The sequence below is a fragment of the Electrona antarctica genome (genome assembly GCF_951216825.1).
Source record: "Electrona antarctica genome assembly, chromosome: 14".
In the NCBI taxonomy this organism is placed as follows: Eukaryota; Metazoa; Chordata; class Actinopteri; order Myctophiformes; family Myctophidae; genus Electrona; species Electrona antarctica.
The window spans coordinates 39,792,777-39,814,492 of NC_136795.1; the positions used below are offsets into that span (position 1 = coordinate 39,792,777).

The 21,716-nt window shown below is 44.9% G+C and overlaps 1 protein-coding gene across 1 annotated transcript in view; it reads right to left on the reverse strand.

Moving 5' to 3' along the window:
* Positions 1-21,716, reverse strand: part of LOC306937309 (multidrug resistance-associated protein 1-like) — a gene marked incomplete at its 5' end in the record, with an annotated part of 60,718 nt that overhangs the window by 6,796 nt on the left and 32,206 nt on the right. The window contains 16 exons of the mRNA XM_079520980.1: positions 86-285; positions 924-1,234; positions 2,289-2,496; positions 3,477-3,594; positions 3,934-4,006; positions 4,615-4,801; positions 5,389-5,556; positions 5,918-6,094; positions 6,258-6,454; positions 8,917-9,004; positions 11,158-11,304; positions 12,304-12,507; positions 13,529-13,621; positions 15,248-15,409; positions 16,154-16,331; positions 18,172-18,387. Of these exons, the coding sequence (XP_079377106.1) occupies positions 86-285; positions 924-1,234; positions 2,289-2,496; positions 3,477-3,594; positions 3,934-4,006; positions 4,615-4,801; positions 5,389-5,556; positions 5,918-6,094; positions 6,258-6,454; positions 8,917-9,004; positions 11,158-11,304; positions 12,304-12,507; positions 13,529-13,621; positions 15,248-15,409; positions 16,154-16,331; positions 18,172-18,387 (2,727 nt within the window). The remainder of the gene's footprint in view (positions 1-85; positions 286-923; positions 1,235-2,288; positions 2,497-3,476; positions 3,595-3,933; positions 4,007-4,614; positions 4,802-5,388; positions 5,557-5,917; positions 6,095-6,257; positions 6,455-8,916; positions 9,005-11,157; positions 11,305-12,303; positions 12,508-13,528; positions 13,622-15,247; positions 15,410-16,153; positions 16,332-18,171; positions 18,388-21,716) is intronic.

Below are 21,716 nucleotides of genomic sequence, written 5' to 3' on the forward strand. Positions count from 1 at the left end.
GGGGTTGCACCCTGAAAAGTTTGGGAACCATTGCCTACTACTAGACAATAGTCTATTGTAGGATAATGTGATACGATCTCCCAACCTGGTAGCGACAAAGCGCGGGTAGTAGGCTGTCTGGTTGAGATCGATGCGTCCGTTAGCCTGCAGGATGAAGCGCGGCTGCTCTCTGAAGGCTCGTATGACGCCGGCTCCCTGCACGGTCTCGTTGAAGTGGCTGTAGATGGGAGAGCGGCTCACCGCCTCCAGACGGCGGAGCTGACAAGACGTGGCCACGTAGAAACACTGCACAAGAGAAGAGAGTGATTTCCAATAGGCTACTTTTACTTCTACTCCACTACATCTCATATCCAAATATTATACTTTTACTCCATTACAATTATTTGAAAACTTTAGTTACTAGTTACTTTGTAGATTTATATTATGATGACAAAACATATATTAATTATCAACCACTTCAACCCTATACGTTTCTGATTTGAAAATTGACGACCATCGATCAACAAGCTCACAATGCTTTTTGTATACAATTTATACATTTGAAAACTTCTAAAAACGCCTTCCAAATACTGAAATAGGTTTTCTGATGATGTTTCACATTTTTATTCAAAAATTACAAAAATGTTATGCTGCTAATATACTGTACATGGCAACAAGAACCCCAAAAGGGGTTTCCGTCCAGAAGGGGTAAAACACCAAAAGGGGTTCCCGTCCAGAAGGGGTAAAACACCAAAAGGGGTTCCCGTCCAGAAGGGGTAAATCACCAAAAGGGGTTCATGTCTTGAATGGGTTAAGGACATCTTGATACCAATACAAATCCTGAATCCCAGACTTTTACTTGTAACAGAGTATTATTTCTACATTGCAGTATCAATACTTTCACTTTAAGTAAGACATGAGAGTACTTTCCCCCCTCCCCCTACCTGTATGAAGGCGTACACGATGGTGAGCGGGAGGAGCACCACGCCGGCGAAGGGCGTGGCCATGAGGACGATGATGCAGACCTCCAGCAGCTTGAACAGGTAGCCCAGCATCATCTTCATGCCGTCGGGGATCATGCAGTCGATGGCGTCGATCTCCTTGGAGAAGCGGTTGAGCAGGTTGCCGCTGGGCGTGCGCTCGAAGAAGGACATGGTGGAGTGCAGCACGTTGTTGAGCAGGTCCATGTGCAGGTGGCGCGACGCGATGATGCCGCCCAGCGAGATGGCCAGCGTGGTGCCGAACATGGCCATGCCTTGAAAGGAAGGAAAAGCCATGGAACCATATGAACACTAGTCTCGCGTTACCAGACTGTTGCCTCTCGCAATAGGCCTATCTCACAGCCCGCTTTCCACGCCCACTTCCGGTAGATAGTGGTGTCATTTAACATTAGCATTTACACGTTTTTTTTCTCTGGAGAAATATTATTATGAAGCAAACAAGATGGTAAATCAGCTCGAACAGATAGAACAAACCTTACCTTGAGAAAACAAAAGTTGTAGACTTCTTAAATTACCTCTGTTAACATGTAGCGTCTATGGAGTGACGTCACGCTATCACCACTAACCCCGAAAGGGGGCGTATTAAGGGGGCGGGGAAGTTCTGTGAGATAGGCTTATTTCCAAATACATACAGAAGGAAGGAGCAACGGAAGAGCTGTCATGAGTAAACTATAAAGCGGTAGTGGAGCCTCCTCGCCACTTCTGTTTCGTCTTTACAGTTGCGCGAATTTATCCTAATATAAACATAAATCATCTAAGCATCTCTGCTTAGCAGAAAAGGAAATTAAAAAAATAAGCTCTAAAGATATTTTAAAATATATTTCCGTGAACGGAAATGGCAGCTTCCTTACTCGGATTTCGGGAGCATTCGGAGATTGTGGAATAGTTGTATGGCTACACGAGACTATATGAACACTAACAGCAGCAAATTTCCTTCGGGATTAATAAAGTATCTATCTACTACTAGCGTCCTTATTCCACTTGTTCGCACACATTAAGTACTTTGGATGAAAGTGCTATAAATGCACCATTTACCACTTATTAAAGCAAAATAAAATGTCAAAATGCGATTTGTGAAACATCAGCATGACATACAACACACATAGCTTTGTTTCCTAAACAATTATCACAATATGTAGAATTATGACGTTTAGTTTTAATTATTATAAAACACTAACTAATACGCGCTCTTTAATCTATTCTATTTCTCGTTGGACCACTTCAAATACTACTTAAAATAGCTAATAACCAAAGATAATCGCCTATTCTTTGGTGTGCAACATGCTTCCGACTGCAGTCTGAACCCACCTTGTGCGAGCCCCAGGGCTCCGAACACACCCAGCTTGAGGTCGGTGTCCTTCTGGGTGCCGTTGACCACGGGGTCGTCGGCCCACAGGCTCAGCCAGTAGTTGTAGGACAGAGAGGCGGCCTGCTGGAAGGCGTACAGGAACACTATGGGCACGATGAGGGCCACGCCGATGGTCCTGAAGTACTCCCTGTACATCTCCAGCTTCACCTGGGAGGGATAGAGGAACAGGTTGAACCATTACAACGGCTATTTCCAACAAAAGAAAATCTTAAATTATTTGACCATTTGACCCGTTTTTATAGTATAGTTTGTTGATTACTTTTGATGCCGCAATGGTCTTTTTAAGTATTAAAAATGTCTTAAAAGACCTTAATTGGGGAAACCACTGTGCTAAACCAGGGGTTCTCAACCCGTGGGTCGCGACCACTCGGGGGGTCGCCAAATTATTTTGGGGGGTCCCCAAATTATTTTCCAAAAATTTTTTTTTTTTTAATTTTTTATTTTTTGCAACTGAATGGCTGGAAAATGGAAATGAAGCGTTTACATAGTACACTTAGTACATGCATAAACTTTCCTTAATGATTATATCTGGTTTCAGTATTAATTTATGATATATTTTCTCTATTATTAAGGTCAGTTTGTATTGGCGGTGTGGGGAGGGGGGCGGGGAGGGGGTCGCGAGACATGGCCAAAGCATTTCCGGGGGTCCCCGGCCAAAAAGGTTGAGAACCCCTGTGCTAGACTGTAGAGTTGCAGTTTCCTATGGTCGCGACCATGTCACACTCAAAGGAAAATGGGTTGTTTTCCAGTAGTGAGGGGGTCTGTTAGTGTGACGCTGCCTGGCCTGGCCTGCCTGGCTAGCTGGCCTGGCTGGCTAGCTGGCCTGGCTGGCTAGCTGGCCTGGCTGGCTGGCTGCAGCTCTCACTCACCCTGCCTGGCCTTGCTGCGTGGCTGGCTGCAGCTCTCACTCACCCTGCCTGGCCTTGCTACCTGGCTGGCTGCAGCTCTCACTCACCCTGCCTGGCCTTGCTACCTGGCTGGCTGCAGCTTTCACTCACCCTGCCTGGCCTTGCTGCGTGGCTGGCTGCAGCTTTCACTCACCCTGCCTGGCCTTGCTGCGTGGCTGGCTGCAGCTTTCACTCACCCTGCCTGGCCTTGCTGCGTGGCTGGCTGCAGCTCTCACTCACCCTGCCTGTGTGAGCCTTGTCCGCCTCGGTGAGTTTTCCCAGGTCCTCTGCATCCTGCCCGTCCTCCGCGTCTGAGATGGCCTCCATCGTCTGCACACTGGCACTGCTCATGTCACAACTATAGCACAAGCACAAACGCAGTGCATTCACATTCACATTCACAGCAAAACGTGGCTGACACAAACGCACACAGCTCCAATTTGGCCTCCGTAATGCAAACGTTTTCTATTTGCAAATTGCAAGGCACACGTGGCTTTAAAATCACTTTTTCCTAATCTACAGTAGGGAGAGGGTGACTTTTTCCTGATGGTTGAGGTTGCTTGAAATGTGTTTGGCTAAGGCTTATAATAAGTTTCAGATTTTGGTGCGTGCGTGGCTGCGTGCCTGCATGCTTTCATGTATGCTTTCATTGGTGCGTGACTGTGTGCATGTTTCATTCTCGTTATTAGGCCTATACCTGATAAGCTGCTCCTGAGAGAGGTCGATGGAGAAATCTGTCATGCTGAGACGAGACACAGACTTCCTTGTGCCTGAAACAGAAACAAGACACCAGTGAAACAATGAGTAATGAGTTGAGTAAAAAAAACAAAAAAAACAGGACGTCCCAATTAAGTAACAATGCCGATTGCTTTTCCTCAAAGAGGAAAAGTCAGAGTGAATCTTAGAGTGAATCAGAGTGAATCTTAACCCATTATGCTTAACCTGTAAGTTTTCTGAAGAAAGAAACGTAGGTTTCAATATCAGTGGTTTTCAAACTTTAGTTTTTCATGTCAAGGACCCCCGAAATTCCATGTATTTGGCCGCTGACCCCCATCTCAAAATATGTTGTTCCAGGGACTCCCAGAAGCAAAGATGTGAGTTTAAAATCACACTCGTGTGAATGAGGGTTGCTCTTATCATCATCATACTGTACATCATCACATTCCGTGCTCAGCCAAACAAATCATCACATTCCATGGTACACAACACAGACACACAAAGCTGGGAATAGGAGGGGCTACGACACACAGATGCTTTCCCGATAATAATAATATTGACATATTGCCCAGCTCGTCATGTCATGGAACTTCGCCCTTTTCCCCAGATGGGCAAAGCAGACGGAAATTATAATAAACACGGAACAGTGACGCAGACTTACTCTTATCCCTCATGTGTGTGGACTTCCGCTCGGTGCCGGCGAAGATGTGGATGAACTCAGCGAAGGCTCCCTTCCTCCCCATCAGCTCCATGTAGGAGCCCATCTCTGTGATCTCCCCCTCCACCAGCACCAGGATGAGGTCAGCCTGGGGCAGGAAGCCCAGGCCGTGGGTCACCAGCACGCGTGTCTGTGGACGTAGAACACAAGCGTTAACCCATTTGCCTGACGTCAAAAAAAGTCATCTGAAAGAATATATATTCAAAGATTTGTGCCACATTTTCACGATTTTTCAAAAATAGAAGACCTACATGCTCGTAGCGCGCCACTCGGTGGCACGCTACGAGCTTGTAGATCTGCTATTTTTCAATAGCTAAAGTATAACATAATGCTTAGTTAAAACACCAAAAGGGGTTCCCGCCCAGAATGGGTTTTAAAGTAGGGTGAGCTTATATCGGCTATTTTCCAAATACCCTACATTTAAATAGGACTGAGGGTTAATGCATGCTTTGTAACAATAATCAAAATCTACAAAGTAACTAGTAACTAATGTTTTCAAATAACTGTAGTGGAATAATACTACAATATTAGTCTCTGAGATGTAGTGGAGTAGAAGTAAAAGTAAAATACTCCAGTACCTCAAACGTACAGTACTTGAGTAAATGTACTTCGTTACTCTCCACCACTGCACATGACATAACAAAATAATGCAGCATTCCATGCATCCCCCCCCCCCCTCCCCCCCTCTCTCTCTCTGTCTCTCTCTCTCTCTGTCACCTTGTCTCGGAGCACCCCTTTGGGTCCGATCACCCTGTCGAAGATGTGTTGTCCCACGTGAGCGTCCACGGCAGACAGCGGGTCGTCCAGCAGATAGACGTCAGCCTTGGTGAACACAGCCCTGGCCAGGCTCACCCTCTGCTTCTGTCCCCCGGACAGGTTCAAGCCCTGGACACACACACACACACACACACACACACACACACACACCGTTATAGGAGACGAGAGCAGAGGGGAAAACATCGTCTTAACCACAAAAAAATTACTTGTTTTCCATCAATTACACACACCATGAAGTTTGTTTTTGTCGCATTCTTGAGCCAATCATTTGAGACTCAGTAGGAGATTCAGTAGGAGACTCTTTGAAGTCTCTTACTGAAGTCTGACTTGACTATAGCTAGTCAAATCTGTAAGTGTTACACGTATAGGTCCAATTTTACATTCCGAGAGTTAAATAAGATTCATTAATGACTTTGTATAGGATTCACTGATGACTGAAGTAGGCGCAGTAGTAGCCTATAGCCTATACCTTCTCTCCGATCTCGGTGCCGTCGCCAGCGGGCAGGATGTCCAGGTCGGGCAGCAGGGCGCAGGCCTCCAGCACCCTGTGGTACCAGCCCGCCTTCCTCTCCTGGCCGAACAGGATGTTGTCCTTGAGGGTGGCGTTCTGGATCCACGCCTGCTGGGGGACGTAGGCCACGGAACCCTGGGGGACAACGCAAGAAGAGAACTCTGTGATCCCGGGGTAGTGGGTAGTGGGAGTGACGTCAGGACTTCAAGTTACTCTATTACAAAAAGAAGGACTTGTGAGTTGCTACAGGATTGTTTGGGATTTGACGTACAGTACACGCACCGCAGCGCGGGTTTACCTTAACAGAGACGTGGCCGCTCCTCTTCTCCATCTCGCCCAGCATGGCGGAGAGCAGCGAGGACTTCCCAGAGCCCACGTGACCCACCACCGCCACCAGAGAGCCCTTCTTGACGCGCACGCTGATCCTCCGTAAGCACGGCGGGCCGTCCTTGGACCAGGCAAACGTACCCGCTTCGATCAGCACCCCGTCACCGTCTGGGCGGGGACGGAGAGAGAGTGTTAAGCTCCAGTATGCGTGGGCCTTAAAGCAGTGGGTCCCAAAGTGGGGTCCGGGGACCCTTTTGGGTCTGTAACTCTGAGAGTGTACAAATAGAACCAAACGCACCCGTTTGGTACCTCTCAGAGTTAAATTAACATTGACTTTACAATATAAATTGGGGGTCCCAGAGATAGAAATGCCATTAAATGGGGGTCCGTAGACTAATGCATGTCAATCTGGGGGTCTTTGAAACGAAAATGGTTGAAAATCACTGCTAGAGGGGTAATGTCACGGTCCGTGACGTGTTATGTTTTCTTGTGTACCCTGTTCTTGGTTTTTGTTATTGTTTTACCCTTCTGTTGTGTTCCTGTGATTTTGTAGTATTGTGTTTTCCCTGTCTTAGTTACAGTTTGAGTTTAACCTTTAACTTGTGTACTTTTTATTTTCTAGTATTGTTTTGTGCCTTCCTGTCTGCCCCTGTAGTTCTGTACCTGCCTTGTCTAACCTGTATTGTGATTAGTCTTTGTTTTCCTGTCCTCTTAGTCCCCCAGCCAATCCCTGTCTTGATTTTGAGTTTTGTTTCACCTGTGCCTAGTTAGTCTGTGTCTATTTATACCCCCCTGTTTGTTCTGTTCCCTTGCTACTGTAGTTCGTCACTTTATGTCATGAGTGTCCTGCTCCTCATGTATCTATGTCTATGATTATCTCCTAGTAAGTGTATTCCTGGTATTTGAAGTTCCTTGTATTGACCGTGTTTTGGAATAAAAACCCTTGGATTGAAGTCCTCTGCCTACACCTATCTGTTTGCATTTGGGTCCTAAAGCTCCTGCACTGTGACAGGTAAAACATCTTCTCTTATGGGGGTCCCTGGCATATCTCTTCAAATGGGGGTCCGTGGGCCAATTAGTGCAAATTTGGGGGTCCTTGACATGAAAAAGTTTGGGAACCACTGCCTTAAAGTATGCGCGGAGCTGTCATGCCCTGCAAGGTTTGGTAACTCTTGACCTAGCCAGCCTCATCACATGCCCTCGCTGCAACCGCTCATTCCGTGCAAGGCCATCTTCGCTGCCCACAACACATTGTTGTGAAGTCACTTTGACATCTTGGCCTAGCGCGCGCAGGACGAACATGAGTTGAGTAAAAAGTACAGTATAAGTATAGTATGAAAAATGAAATAAAGTAAAAGTACCCGTATCTGAGTAAATGTACTTATGTAGTCACTTTCCACCACTGCACAAGACAATTATAGTTTCCCCCACATATAAGAGCCACAGCACACTGATGCTGTGTTGATTAAATTAGCTGCCACCTATAATTATGTTGCTATAAGTGCCGTGCAATTAAGGGAGCATGGAGTTTGTCATGCTGCAGCACTGCCGCGGCCCGCGTGTGCGTGCGTGCGTGCGTGCGTGCGTGCGTGTGTGTGTGTGGGCAGGCTTTAGGAAGTGTCCCCTGGGTTTTGCTGAGGAAGCAGACATGTTTTATGGGTGTGGTGGTGTGTGTATAGCTTCTACTGGGGATTGTGGTTGCTGTATAAATGACATCAGCTGATCCCGGGAGTACAGAGAGCCAGGGGAGGGTTAAATGTTTAATGTTTTACCACCCACTGTAAAATAAAATGACATCAGTCCAATAATATAATATTTTTGCGACTGTAGGTCGCAGATTACTATGAAAACCTGCAAAACCTGTCAATCCGTCCCGTCAGTCGATCTGTCACACACCACCATATATGGCTGTCAGTCCGTCACGCCTCATACATTATTACGATATGATAACATAACCTGTTTATTACATTTTACACTGATCGCTATAATTGTTTATACACAACATAAAATAACCAAGTTATGCAGTATATTTCAAGAGCGAGAGATCACAGTAAACATCCATCCTAAAACATTCTTCTTCCTCCAAAGAGGAAAACAGCATCTGAAAGTTTGATGGGATGCCTTTTTACGCGTGAGTGCAGAGACCACTTTTACGTCGCATCTAGAGAACTGCGGATGGAGTTTCTTTTGTCACCCGCAACCACAAATTCACCGCAAATCCAACCGCATCATCCCACTTATTTTAACCGCACCAACCGCGGCTAAATCCGCCATCTGCAGGTCTCTATACTGGCTTGGGACACCACAATGGAAATATATGAGGGCATAACTCATAACCCAACTCACCCGTTATACAACCGCATTAATTATATCATCCTATGTATATTAACCGCACCATCCGCGGTTACCCGCGGCAACCGCGGCTAAATCCGCCATCCGCAGGTCTCTCTAGTCGCATCTAATGAGCGGTCGGTTTCTTTTGGCCCCGGCCTGCGGGCTGCGTGCATACTGCTTCTTATCAGTGTGATCAGATGCGTCTGCAGAGCCCAGAGGGACTCCGTAGCCGGAACAATGCATGGAGTTTAAAGTGATAAAAGCCAGGCCGTGCATTTCAAGAGTGCTCTGCTTACCGGAGCTGTAAGGCAGGCGCTCCACGTTGTCCGGCTTGAGCTCGTCCTGGCACAGGAACTTCCCCAGACGTTTCAGGGAGACGATAGCCTGCGCCAAGACAAACAGTCCGCCACAGAAACCATTACTCATCGGGCGGCTCCGCTTACTGAAGGCTGACCTCCACAAACAGCTTATGAACGCTAACTGTCATTATCTTCACATCGCCGCGGTCAGAGGGATTATGTGGGGTGGTGATTACAAGATCATCTCACAGCAGGAGCAGGTTGAATACACACTCGCCATATAGCTTTCGGAAGATGGCGATAAAGCCACAGGTCGCACTCGGGACGACAGAAGCAGGAGATTGTAATTGGTAATACACTGACACCACGGTGTGTAAACAGCGCCTCAAACTGTGACCGGGGGAAGTTGTGATTTGCGCTCGTTCACTGCAATGCAATTTGCGGCATTTTCAAAACAATATTGAGCAGAGTAGCGATTATCAAACGTATTTGCAATGCCATACATTGAAAGATCTGTTGCCCGTGGACAAGGCACGCTACCTCCGCAAGTTAGATAGCATCGGCATAGATGTTTGTCCGTATGTGATTAAGGATTGGACCAAGTTGCATTGGCAGCCATAGAAATTCTTACCCCCAGGCTAAAACCGGATGTGACGTTTTTGGGCGTTCTTGTCTAGCGTGGTGTCAGTGTATTGAGTGCATTAAAGCTCCACTATACAGTACGTAACTTTCCTGTTCTATCTTTTTTTTTATTTTTTTTACCTATGAGCTAATAGAGCCTGCCAGCTTGCTTGCTCAGGGGAGAAACTGACCTTCAAAGGTAAAGATTTGGGTCAAACCAGAAACAGGATTGTGTCAAAGGTCATGACAAACCTAGACACACACACACACACACAGGTTCTAAATGTCTCAATATGAGCAGAGAGACCAAATACAACTACCCTAATTGTAAAAGTTATAGTGTAGGCCTGGGCCTAATCCAGTCTGGCAGTGTGCCGCGGGTTCGACTCCCGATCCCGACGGCCTTTACTGCATGTCACCCCCCCATCTCTCTCCCCATTTCCTGTCAGCCTACTGTCTGTCCCTCCATAAAAAATATATAAAATAAAGGCGAAAGCCACAAAAAAAACATTTAAAAAAAAAAAGTTATAGTGTACCTGCCATAATAGTATTCTACTATACCATGTTTAATTTAATACAAAAAGTTAAATAATACGACTTTAAGTCTGCTGTTGTGAAAAGGTTCAAATTCTATATTTTGATAGTAATCATATATCTATCTACCGGTGTATATAGAGTATTTGTTCAGTAACTGGTGTGTCTCTCTGTCTCTCCAGCTCTTTATTAAACAGAAAATAAATGTTCAGGTGGGTTGCCAATTTCATCCAATTAGGAGAGAGTATCCCTTTATCAGCTTTAATATGACAGTGTTCCAGTTCCAATTTTCAATTTATTTGAGTGATCACAATTTCACTTGATTATCCTGTAGGAGTTCTCTCTTTCTGACTGGATAAAATTGGTACCCCGTTAACTGTTGCACCCCTAAATGATATACTCCGCACCTGCATAACAGCAGTATGGTAAAGGTACACCCTTCTCCTCTCACCTGGTCATATTAAACAGCAGTAAGTGATGATACACCCTTCTCCTCTCACCTGGTCATATACCCTTCTCCTCTCACCTGGTCATATACCCTTCTCCTCTCACCTGGTTATATACCCTTCTCCTCTCACCTGGTCATATTAAACAGCAGTACGTGATGGTAAAGGTACACCCTTCTCCTCTCACCTGGTCATATACCCTTCTCCTCTCACCTGGTCATATACCCTTCTCCTCTCACCTGGTTATATACCCTTCTCCTCTCACCTGGTCATATACCCTTCTCCTCTCACCTGGTCATATACCCTTCTCCTCTCACCTGGTTATATACCCTTCTCCTCTCACCTGGTCATATACCCTTCTCCTCTCACCTGGTTATATACCCTTCTCCTCTCACCTGGTCATATACCCTTCTCCTCTCACCTGGTCATATACCCTTCTCCTCTCACCTGGTCATATTTAACAGCAGTAACCTTCTCCTCTCACCTGGTCATATACCCTTCTCCTCTCACCTGGTCATATACCCTTCTCCTCTCACCTGGTCATATACCCTTCTCCTCTCACCTGGTCATATACCCTTCTCCTCTCACCTGGTCATATTTCACAGCAGTAAGTGATGATACACTCTTCTCCTCTAACCTGCATGGTGGTGCTCATGGCAAAGGGCAGTTGACTCAGCGGTGTCTTCAGGATGTTGATCAGCGCCATGGAGACGAACACTTTCTGAGCGTCCAGTACGTTCTTGTCGTCGATCAACACGTAGACCCCAAACATGGAAAATGCTATCTGCAGGGAAATAACAATCATTATGCTATCTGCAGGGAAATAACAATCAGTATGCTATCTGCAGGGAAATAACAATCAGTATGCTATCTGCAGGGAAATAACAATCATTATGCTATCTGCAGGGAAATAACAATCCTTATGCTATCTGCAGGGAAATAACAATCATTATGCTATCTGCAGGGAAATAACAATCCTTATGCTATCTGCAGGGAAATAACAATCATTATGCTATCTGCAGGGAAATAACAATCATTATGCTATATGCAGGGAAATAACAATCATTATGCTATCTGCAGGGAAATAACAATCATTATGCTATCTGCAGGGAAATAACAATCAATAATCATTACGTTGCTTATATATCATCTCACACACAGGAAGTGGGATTAATATGTAATATGCTTGATTATTCCTGACTGATTTCACAACCACATTAAGAAACACATTGTCGGCCCAGGCGGTGGTGTAACCGTCTGGGCACCCGACTGGTAATCCAGTCGCAGTGTGCCGCGGGTTCGACTCCCGAGCCCGACACGGCCTTTACTGCATGTCTTCCCCCATCTCTCTCCCATTTCCTGTCAGCCTACTGTCTGTCCCTTCAAAAACCAATAAAAGGCATAAGCCGCAAAAAAATATCTTAAAAAAAATAAATAAAGAAACACATTGTCTCGTCTCTGTCGGGTGGAACCCTCATAAATGATGTCCTTTACTTTTGGGGATTCTAATAAAAACATTGCTAAAATAGCAGATCGGCAAGCTCAAAACGCGCTGCTTCTCGCCACGTTTCGAGCTTGTAGATGAGTAGATCTGCAATTTTTTATACTTTTGTGTGATGCTGTAGTATGATTAATTAGGGTGTTAATTTACACCAAAATAATCAGAAGGAAAACACCAAAACATATACAGTAATATGGAGATAAGAGGTTTGTGCCCGGCCGACAGCAACGATATAGCATGTTATGTATTATGGTGTGACTTGATGCCCACTGGCTTCCTCACCAGGAACGTGGAGGAGTTGAAGGAGGCCAGCGAGACGGAGTAGAGGATCTGGGACTTCTTCAGAGCGTTGAGCTCCTTCTCTCTCAGGTCTCGCACGCGGTCCAGGAAGGCCCGCTCCCACGCGTAGAACTTGAGGATCTTGATGCCGCTCAGGATCTCGTTCATCAGCTTGATCCGTCCGTCCATGAACTTCATTTGGACCTCCTGAGGGCGTGGGATCACCATGGGCATTGATTAACCAATTTTGACCTGAGATCAGATTCTAAAAATGTCTTCTACATCCTGACAGTTTTCTGAAAAAGCTATGTTTCTATGTCGGTCGTTCTTCGATTTTTCAAAAATAGCAGACCTACAAGCTCTATAAGCTTGTAGATGTGCTATTTTTCAATAGCTAAATTATAACAATGTTTAAAACACCAAAAGGGGTTCCTGCCCAAAATGGGTTAAGACATGAGGTGGATGTTGAGTTTTAATTAAGGAATAAGATGGATTTGGAGTTAAGGAATGAGAGAGAGAACTAACATCTGCAAAAACGGTAAACAGCTACGTAAATCTAAATGTCTTTTTCCACATTCCTGTATTTTTGTATTCTTCTTTTACTTAAGTAAAAAATGTGAGTACTTCTTCCATCACTGGTGTAACGTCTGCATTTTGTTTGTTTTTTGCCAAACCGTCTCATTCATAGTTGGTTGGTTGGAGGCTGTGTGTTAAGGGCTGTCTTTACTAATTCTCCTAATGATGGGGGTCGTTCTGCCAAACGTGGTGTATTTGAGTGGCAGCGAGTAAACAAAGAGCATATCTGGTTTAACAAGCTTTATTTACTGTGCATGGTGGTTTCTCCAGAGCAGACGGAACAACGCGCACTCACTGCATGGCACGCTAGCCCTCTATCTGAACCAGCTGCATGGGAACGAGACGCAGCAACCACACAAGCAGGACTTGATTTGGGGGGGAAAAAACTGAGTGGGGACATTTTCTTAACCACTTAGAGCCTACAGTATATAGTTTATATACTTGCATAATAGTGTACTCCCTAAACACTTCTTTGTATAGCGTGTCGTCTGCGCACCTGTCCTATATAGTGTGGGTGTGGGTGTGGGTGTGGGTGTGGGTGTGTGTGTGTGTGTGTGTGTGTGTGTGTGTGTGTGTGTGCGCGCACGTGGCTGTGTGTGCGCTCGCGCACGTGTGTGCTTGCGTGCGTGGGCACCATTGTTCCTTCCCTCACCTGCAGTTTGCTCCTCATCTTAGCAATGAATCCATTGAGAGGAAAAATGAGGATCACAGTGGCAATGCCAGCCAAGGCAGACGGGCCTAGATGCTGCAGAGAGAGAGAGAGAGAGAGAGAGAGAGAGAGAGAGAGAGAGAGAGAGAGAGAGAGAGAGAGAGAGAGAGAGAGAGAGAGAGAGAGAGAGAGAGAGAGAGAGAGAGAGAGAGAGAGAGAGAGAGAGAGAGAGAGAGAGAGAGAGAGAGAGAGAGAGAGAGAGAGAGAGAGAGAGAGAGAGAGAGAGAGAGAGAGAGAGACATAGTCATACAAGAGATATTATTATTCATGACGACTTGATACAACTGCAGTGAGTGAGTGAATGAATGTTTTCCATGTGTGTTTATTGTCAGTGCTAGAACATGCATGTGGGTGCTTGACGCTGTGTAAATGCCTGGACTGCATTTGTGTAGCGCCTTAATCCAATGTGCTGCTTTACAATGTATCACACATTCACACACTGACTGACCTCAAAGGAAACCATCCAAGGCACCAACCTGCTCATCAGGAGCAATTATAAGGCTTGCTCAAGGACACTTCGACACAGAGCCAGAAGGAGTGAACCTGGAACATTGCGATTCCAACACAGACTCTCACTGTGTGCAGTGTGTAGGGTTGGGATCCGGAACCAAAGGAACCGAAGGAACCCGATCCAACATTGAGGTTCTGTCACATTTAGAACCGTTTCCAGAACTGTTTTTTATCACACTGTCAGAGCTTGAAATTATAATACTGGTGGTTCTCAAACGTTTTAATTCCAAGGATGATAACTCTCTGAGTGTACTGACAGGGAATCATCCAGATAGGCCTACTGTATGCCCTGCTCATAGTGCATGCACATCCCATAAACACTATACATTAATGCACATACTTATTATAGATTCCTAGAATGTTTAAACCACTCAACCGCTAAAACATGATTAGATAAAGGCCAGGTGCATGCTGCTAACAAAGCCATAACTCTCAGGTTGTGACAGTCCGAACCAGGAGAGCTGTGGTACCGAGTGGATAGCTTGTAACCTATATGGCATGCAAGGCTGTTGATATTTTGAGGCTCCAGTCTTCCTCTCACACTTTAATTCTGCTAAATCTCTGTCTGGACAATGTGTGTGGATGTATAAATGTGTTTATCATTGTTTTTGTATTATATGTGATATTTTGTATCAATGAATCCTGATCCCGGACCACATGGTGTCTTGGTTTGGTAACTGTTGCTATAATCAAGGCCAGTATATGATTCAGACGTAACCAGGTTTGATAAGGCCTGTCCTCAGCTCCCTTCCCTCTCTGGGTGGGTCCGGAGACTATAAAAGCATTCTATCTCTGTCTCATTTCTATATGTTACTGAAGATAACCGAAAGCTACTCAGCATCCATGTGCATCCATGTGTTCAATAAAGTTCACAGACAGCTTCTTGCAGATCTCAAACCATTCTAGTGATGTCCACATGAGTAAAAATGGAACCATTGGTACACTCTCAAGAGTTACAGACCTGTAAGGCTCCATTTGGAAACCCCTATAGGAATCATTAAAGGTGACCGTTAAGAAATCGGACCGTGGCCTGGGCCGTGGCCCAGCGGTCCAGGCACCACATAAGGCATAAGCGGTCTGGCAGTGCATCGTGGGTTCGAGTCCCGTTAAGGAACAGGAACCATAGCTGTGTGTTGCGTCACGTCCACTAACCTGCCAGAGGAAGTAGAGACAGAGTGCTATCTCTATGGGCGCAATCCACACGGCGTTGAAGTACACCACAAAGTCCATGAGCTTCTGGGTGTCGGCCGATATCAGGTTGATGATCTCCCCCACGGTGCACTGGCGCCGCGCCGCGTTGTTGATCACTAGAGACTGGCGGTTCACACACACGCACACGCACACGCACACACACACACACACACTGATGAACATCTATTCTAAACTAAACCATGTGCTGTGGATCTGATGGACACATGGTTTATTGATGAGATGGATGGATAGATGTGCTCTTCTTTGAGTAAAGCTGTGTGTGTGTGTGTGTGTGTGTGTGTGTGTGTGTGTGTGTGTGTGTGTGTGTGTGTGTGTGTGTGTGTGTGTGTGTGTGTGTGTGTGTGTGTGTGTGTGTGTGTGTGTGTGTGTGTGTGTGTGTGTGTGTGTGTGTGTGTGTGTGTGTGTGTGTGTGTGTGTGTGTGTGTGTGTGTGTGTGTGTGCGCGCAGTGGGTGGCTGCATAGAATCATCCAGTAGGGATACTGTTTTAGCCAAAGTCCTCTTCTCTGTCATCGCCACCTCAGCGTCAAGGTCAGTCCCCCTGTGTCGATCTAGCATTGCCTCCCCAGTGAGCACACCACAGCATAGAAAATTACGCTGGAAAGTGGAAACCATTGTCTGATAGAACATCTGCAGATGTTGAAAGAGGCCAATCTCCTTAAGAAATCGAGTGGTTGTGTTTTTTTCTCCATAGACTTGACTGCCACATGACGTAACTTCTGAAAGCCAGATGTTGGAGGGGCTAGTGTGCCCCTCAAAAACATGTACACTCAAGAGTATGTCTAGTCTGCCGCAAAGCATTGTGGGATCTGTAGTGCTCCGTGCTCCCCCCCGCCCTATACACCTACCTTCCTGTAGACCAGGCCCATGACGGCGGTCTTGACCCTCATGCCCACGGTGAAGCAGCTGTACATGTACTGGTGGTTGAACAGGGACTGCAGGCTGGACAGCAGGAACATGATGAAGGCGTACAGGTAGCCCTTCCACAGCGGAGCATCCATGTCCCGCATGAAGGCAAGCAGCAGGCTGGAGCAACAGAGACAGAGAGAGAGAGTGTTTGACTTCATGAAGGCAAGCAGCAGGCTGGAGCAACAGAGACAGAGAGAGAGAGTGTTTGACTTCATGAAGGCAAGCAGCAGGCTGGAGCAACAGAGACAGAGAGAGAGAGTGTTTGACTTCATGAAGGCAAGCAGCAGGCTGGAGCAACAGAGACAGAGAGAGAGAGAGAGTGTTTGACTTCATTCTTCTTCCCTCGCTGTCGGGCTGAAACCTTGTATCTCTACATCAGGGGTGGGCAACTTTGACGAAGGAGAGGGCCATTATATTTCCATACTCACTCCAGAGGGGCCACATTGCACGTGGCAAAAATAGCCGATCTACAACTTCAAAACGCGTCGCGATGCGACGCGTTTTGAACTTGTAGATCGGCTATTTTTGCTATATTTGAATTGAAATCCTGAATATTTTTTTGCTATTTTTAATTGGGATCCTGAAAAGTCATTTTAACTAAATACAAATATAATGGACATAAAAAAGACAATAACATTATTTGTAATACTACTCAGCAAGCTACTTAATTTAGACTGTAAGTAATTAAAGCGGGTCATGTCCGCATGTTAGGAATTGTAACAGCTGAATCAATAACATATCAGTATTCCGAAATGAATCTGAGGGCCACATTAAGTGAAGGTGGGGGCCGCATGTGGCCCCCGGGCCGCCAGTTGCCCATGTATGCTCTACATATGAACTTTAATTCATGTTTGTTGTTGTTGTACATTTGTACAACAGCCTTCTTCGTCATACAATAGTGTCACGCAAAATAAGTAGGGAAAGTAGCCGCTTTGTGACGTGTTGTGAGCTTTTAGGTCTGCTGTTTGACCTGTTTGGCCAAATCTATACAAATGCCTTGTAAATCAGTGGTTCTCACTTTCAAGATCCGCTTCACGCCGCATTTGGAGCTTGTGGATCTGCTACTTTTGCTTTTGTGTGGCACTGTAGTACGATCAAGTAGGGCGTTCATTTATGAGAATGTTATTTATGTACCCAAAGTCGCTTTACATAAAGAAAAAGGTTGGGGTTTTTTTTAACCGAAAACAATAGAGACAAGGGATTCAAATCGATAAAATGTTAAGCAACATGTATTAGAAAACTCATAGTTAGGTCATTGTTGTCCTCAATAGACTGAGTTACCACCACACAACAAAAGAGCTTAGTTTTGATGCCAAAATATAATTCAAGAAGTGTGTTAATTTCCTCTACAAAGTGACTGGAAATCCCATTTTAGTAACAGTTGGTAGATTTACAAAAGAAAAATCACATATGTGACCTGTTTTTCTTTGTGACCTGATTTTCTTCGTCTACTTTGGACAGTGGTTCCCAAAGTGTGGTCTGGGGACCCTCAGGGGTCCTTGAGGAAGTTCCAGGGGGTACCCAGCTAAATGATAGTTTGGAACCAAATGAACCCTTATGAGTCTGTAACTCTGAGAGTGTACAAATGGAACCAAACGGGTCCATTTGGTTCCATTTGTACACTCTCAGAGTTACATTAACATTGAATTTACAATATAAATTGGGGGTCCCAGAGATAGAAATGCCATTAAATGGGGGCCCGCGTAGACTAACGCATGTCAAACTTGGGGTCCTTGAAATTAAACGGGTTGAGAATCACTGCTAGAGCCGTCAAAATCTTCTCTCATCCCCATGAGAGAAGATTTTGACGGCTCTAGCAGTGGGTCCCTGGCATATATTTTTTCAAATGGGAGTCCGCGGGCTCATCAGTGTCAATTTGGGGGTCCTTGCCATGAAAAAGTTTGGGAACCTAGGAGACATCCTAGCCCTACTGTAAAGTAGACAAACACACACTGACCTGAGCACCTGAGGTATGGCAAACATGAAGGCGTCGTGGAAGATCAGGCAGAGGGTTCCGGTGAGGAAGTACGGTCCAAAGCTCCGCGCCAGGGTGCGGATGAGGTAGAAGCCGGAGCTCTGCTCCCTCCTCAGCTTCTTCAGCAGCTGCGTCTGCTCCGTCAGCCTGGTGGCCCCCGAAGAGCACCAGGAGGCCCCGCTCACACCGTGCCCATTCCTGCAGGAGGAGGAGGGGTGATGTTTACAGCAAACATTTTCATTTCATTTTTAGTCATAGTCATTTTGAATAAAATCTCCTTTAGTTTTAGTCATATCGTCACCTTCTTAGACTAACAATAGTCTAAGTAATTTTTTGAGGAATTATTAAAAACATTTGGCCTAAATCAGCTCCTCGTGACATTGGCCACCTCTGGTAAAATCGCCAAAGTCCTAATTGAAAAGGATCAAGCTGATCCCGCCTCTTTTAGTAAAAAATGCCCTATATCTCAAGAGTGTGACTTAAGCCAAAATAGGCAATGCTTTGGCCTAAGTCACATGGTTTTGTGAGTCTTGTGACTTAGGCTGTCAGGAGTAAATTACGTAAATTGGCTGTTTAATCCTATTTAATTCTATTGAATCCTCTTATGTTACATACCTGACAGATTTTTATTGTTATTTTAGTGGTCATAAATTGTTATAAACGTTTTTGGTGAAAATATTAAGAAATATTACATCGTTTTTGTTTTGTTTTTACTTGGAAAAATGACAGGCCATTAGTTTAAGAAGGTGACGATATTTTAGTCATCTGAAAAGTTTTAGTTTGAGTCTATACTAGTTGATTTCGTTGACAAAAATGTATTTTGGTGGGCCTTGATATGGCAGATTTTACACTTGGTCGCATGCTGAAAATAGCAGATCCACAAGCTCACAACGCATCACAACGCTTATTCAAAAGACTATGACTAAAACTAAATCAAAATAGATTCGGAGCACGAGCCAACAGGAAAACTGCCCTGGAATGTAACTCGCCAACTGCCTGTCAATCAAACAAGCTTTTGCAGAGCTAAAATAAAATATGCATGCATCTTCAACCGCTTATCCACAGTTTTAAACATAAAAACATTGTTAAGTTGCATTGGGAAATAAAACTGGTGTAAGCCACAATGGCAATGGTGAGAATGGCATCCACAAAGGTTTTATGAGGTAAGAAATGCACAGTATACAGTATTCAACTCAAACAAGGGGAATAAATATAGTCGGTTCAGCCAGTATAGCAGTTCAACGGGTCAGCAGTTTCACAGGTCATGATAAGCAACAATTACCCGATTGCGTTGACCATTCCTGTTTTGTTTGCTGTTTGTCTGACTGACCTGTGTTCTGTTTTTTATTTATTTATTATTTTTTGTGTGGTTATTCTGGGAGTAACTACCATAGAGTTATACAGTTGGAGGCCATCGATATTGTCCTTTTCTTTTTGCTGAGTTTTGCGTGATCTGCGCAAAAGGACAGTTAACCCATTTTGGGCGGGAACCCCTTTTGGTGTTTTAAACATTATGTTATAATTTAGCTATTGAAAAATAGCAGATCTACAAGCTCATAGCGCGCCACCGAGTGGCGCGCTACGAGCTTGTAGGTCTGCTATTTTTGAAAAATCGTGAAAATATTTATTTCAGAAAACTGGAGGATTTAGAAGGATTTTATTAAATTTTGAGGTCAGGCCTAAATGGGTCAAATGATAAGGGACAATATCGGTGGCACCCAACTGTATATACACTAGAAGGAGGACTGCCCCAGCTGGGACTGCCCCAGCGTTTCATTTCAATGGAAGTTGCTCAGTGGCGTTTGAAGCCACTTGATGCACTTTAGCGCCATGACGTCACTGATCGTCCGTCCACCACGTCCCGGAACGTGTTGCAGACAGTTCCAGCTTCGGCCAGTAGGGTATTGGCAGCCAGCCGCTCTGCTGCGATACCGGGAACTATACCTTTATTGTATTTTGCCTCTTGCCTGCTCTCTGTCATGCATTTGAGTCCTTTTGAAACTCCTGGCAGATGGGTACAGTATATACAGTAGTCTTACTGTTGAAGCGTGACACTCCTGACAGATACACAGATACAGGTACACAGTAGTCTTACTGCTAAAGCTTGACACTCCTGACAGATACACAGTAGTACTAGTAGTCTTACTGTTGAAGCTTGACACTCCTGACAGATACACAGTAGTACACAGTAGTCTTACTGCTAAAGCTTGACACTCCTGACAGATACACAGTAGTACTAGTAGTCTTACTGTTGAAGCTTGACACTCCTGACAGATACACAGTAGTACTAGTAGTCTTACTGTTGAAGCTTGACACTCCTGACAGATACACAGTAGTACTAGTAGTCTTACTGTTGAAGCTTGACACTCCTGACAGATACACAGTAGTACTAGTAGTCTTACTGTTGAAGCTTGACACTCCTGACAGATACACAGTAGTACTAGTAGTCTTACTGTTGAAGCTTGACACTCCTGACAGATACACAGTAGTACTAGTAGTCTTACTGTTGAAGCTTGACACTCCTGACAGATACACAGTAGTACTAGTAGTCTTACTGTTGAAGCTTGACACTCCTGACAGATACACAGTAGTACTAGTAGTCTTACTGTTGAAGCTTGACACTCCTGACAGATACACAGTAGTACTAGTAGTCTTACTGTTGAAGCTTGACACTCCTGACAGATACACAGTAGTACTAGTAGTCTTACTGTTGAAGCTTGACACTCCTGACAGATACACAGTAGTAAAGTAGTCTTATTGCTAAAGCTTGACACTCCTGACAGATACACAGTAGTAGTCTTACTGTTGAAGCTTGGCATACTGCTGAGCCCAGTCAGATGGGTACAGTATTACATTAGTGCTGGTCTTACTGTTGAAGCTTGGTGTACTGCTGAGTCCAGTCAGATGGGTACAGTATTACATTAGTGCTGGTCTTACTGTTGAAGCTTGGTGTACTGCTGAGTCCAGTCAGATGGGTACAGTATTACAGTAGTGCTGGTCTTACTGTTGAAGCTTGGTGTACTGCTGAGCCCAGTCAGATGGGTATAGTATTACAGTAATTGGTCTTACTGTTGAAGCTTGGCATACTGCTGAGCCCAGTCAGATGGGTACAGTATTACAGTAGTGCTGGTCTTACTGTTGAAGCTTGGTGTACTGCTGAGGAATACGAGACTGCTCGCCACCTTTACCAACTCGCCCCCGTGATTTTTTTTAATGTAGTTAACAGTTAATTTAGTATTTCCCTCCCTCTCTGAAATCTGAAATTATCTTGTATACAGATTTATTTGATTGCATAGTAGTCGATCTCTATACTCTGTAAAAGTTAGAAAGAACAACATGTCACAGAGACGGTGACTGCTTAATTAAGTTAATTTATGACCTTCTAGCAGTTCATTTCGTTTTATTAATCACATTTCTTCCATGTAGCCCATGTTTTGTAATGGCATCATCATGCTATTATGCCCGTGGAATCGTGGATATACAGAGTGAACTTAACAATGATAAATTAATATGATAATACCTTTTAA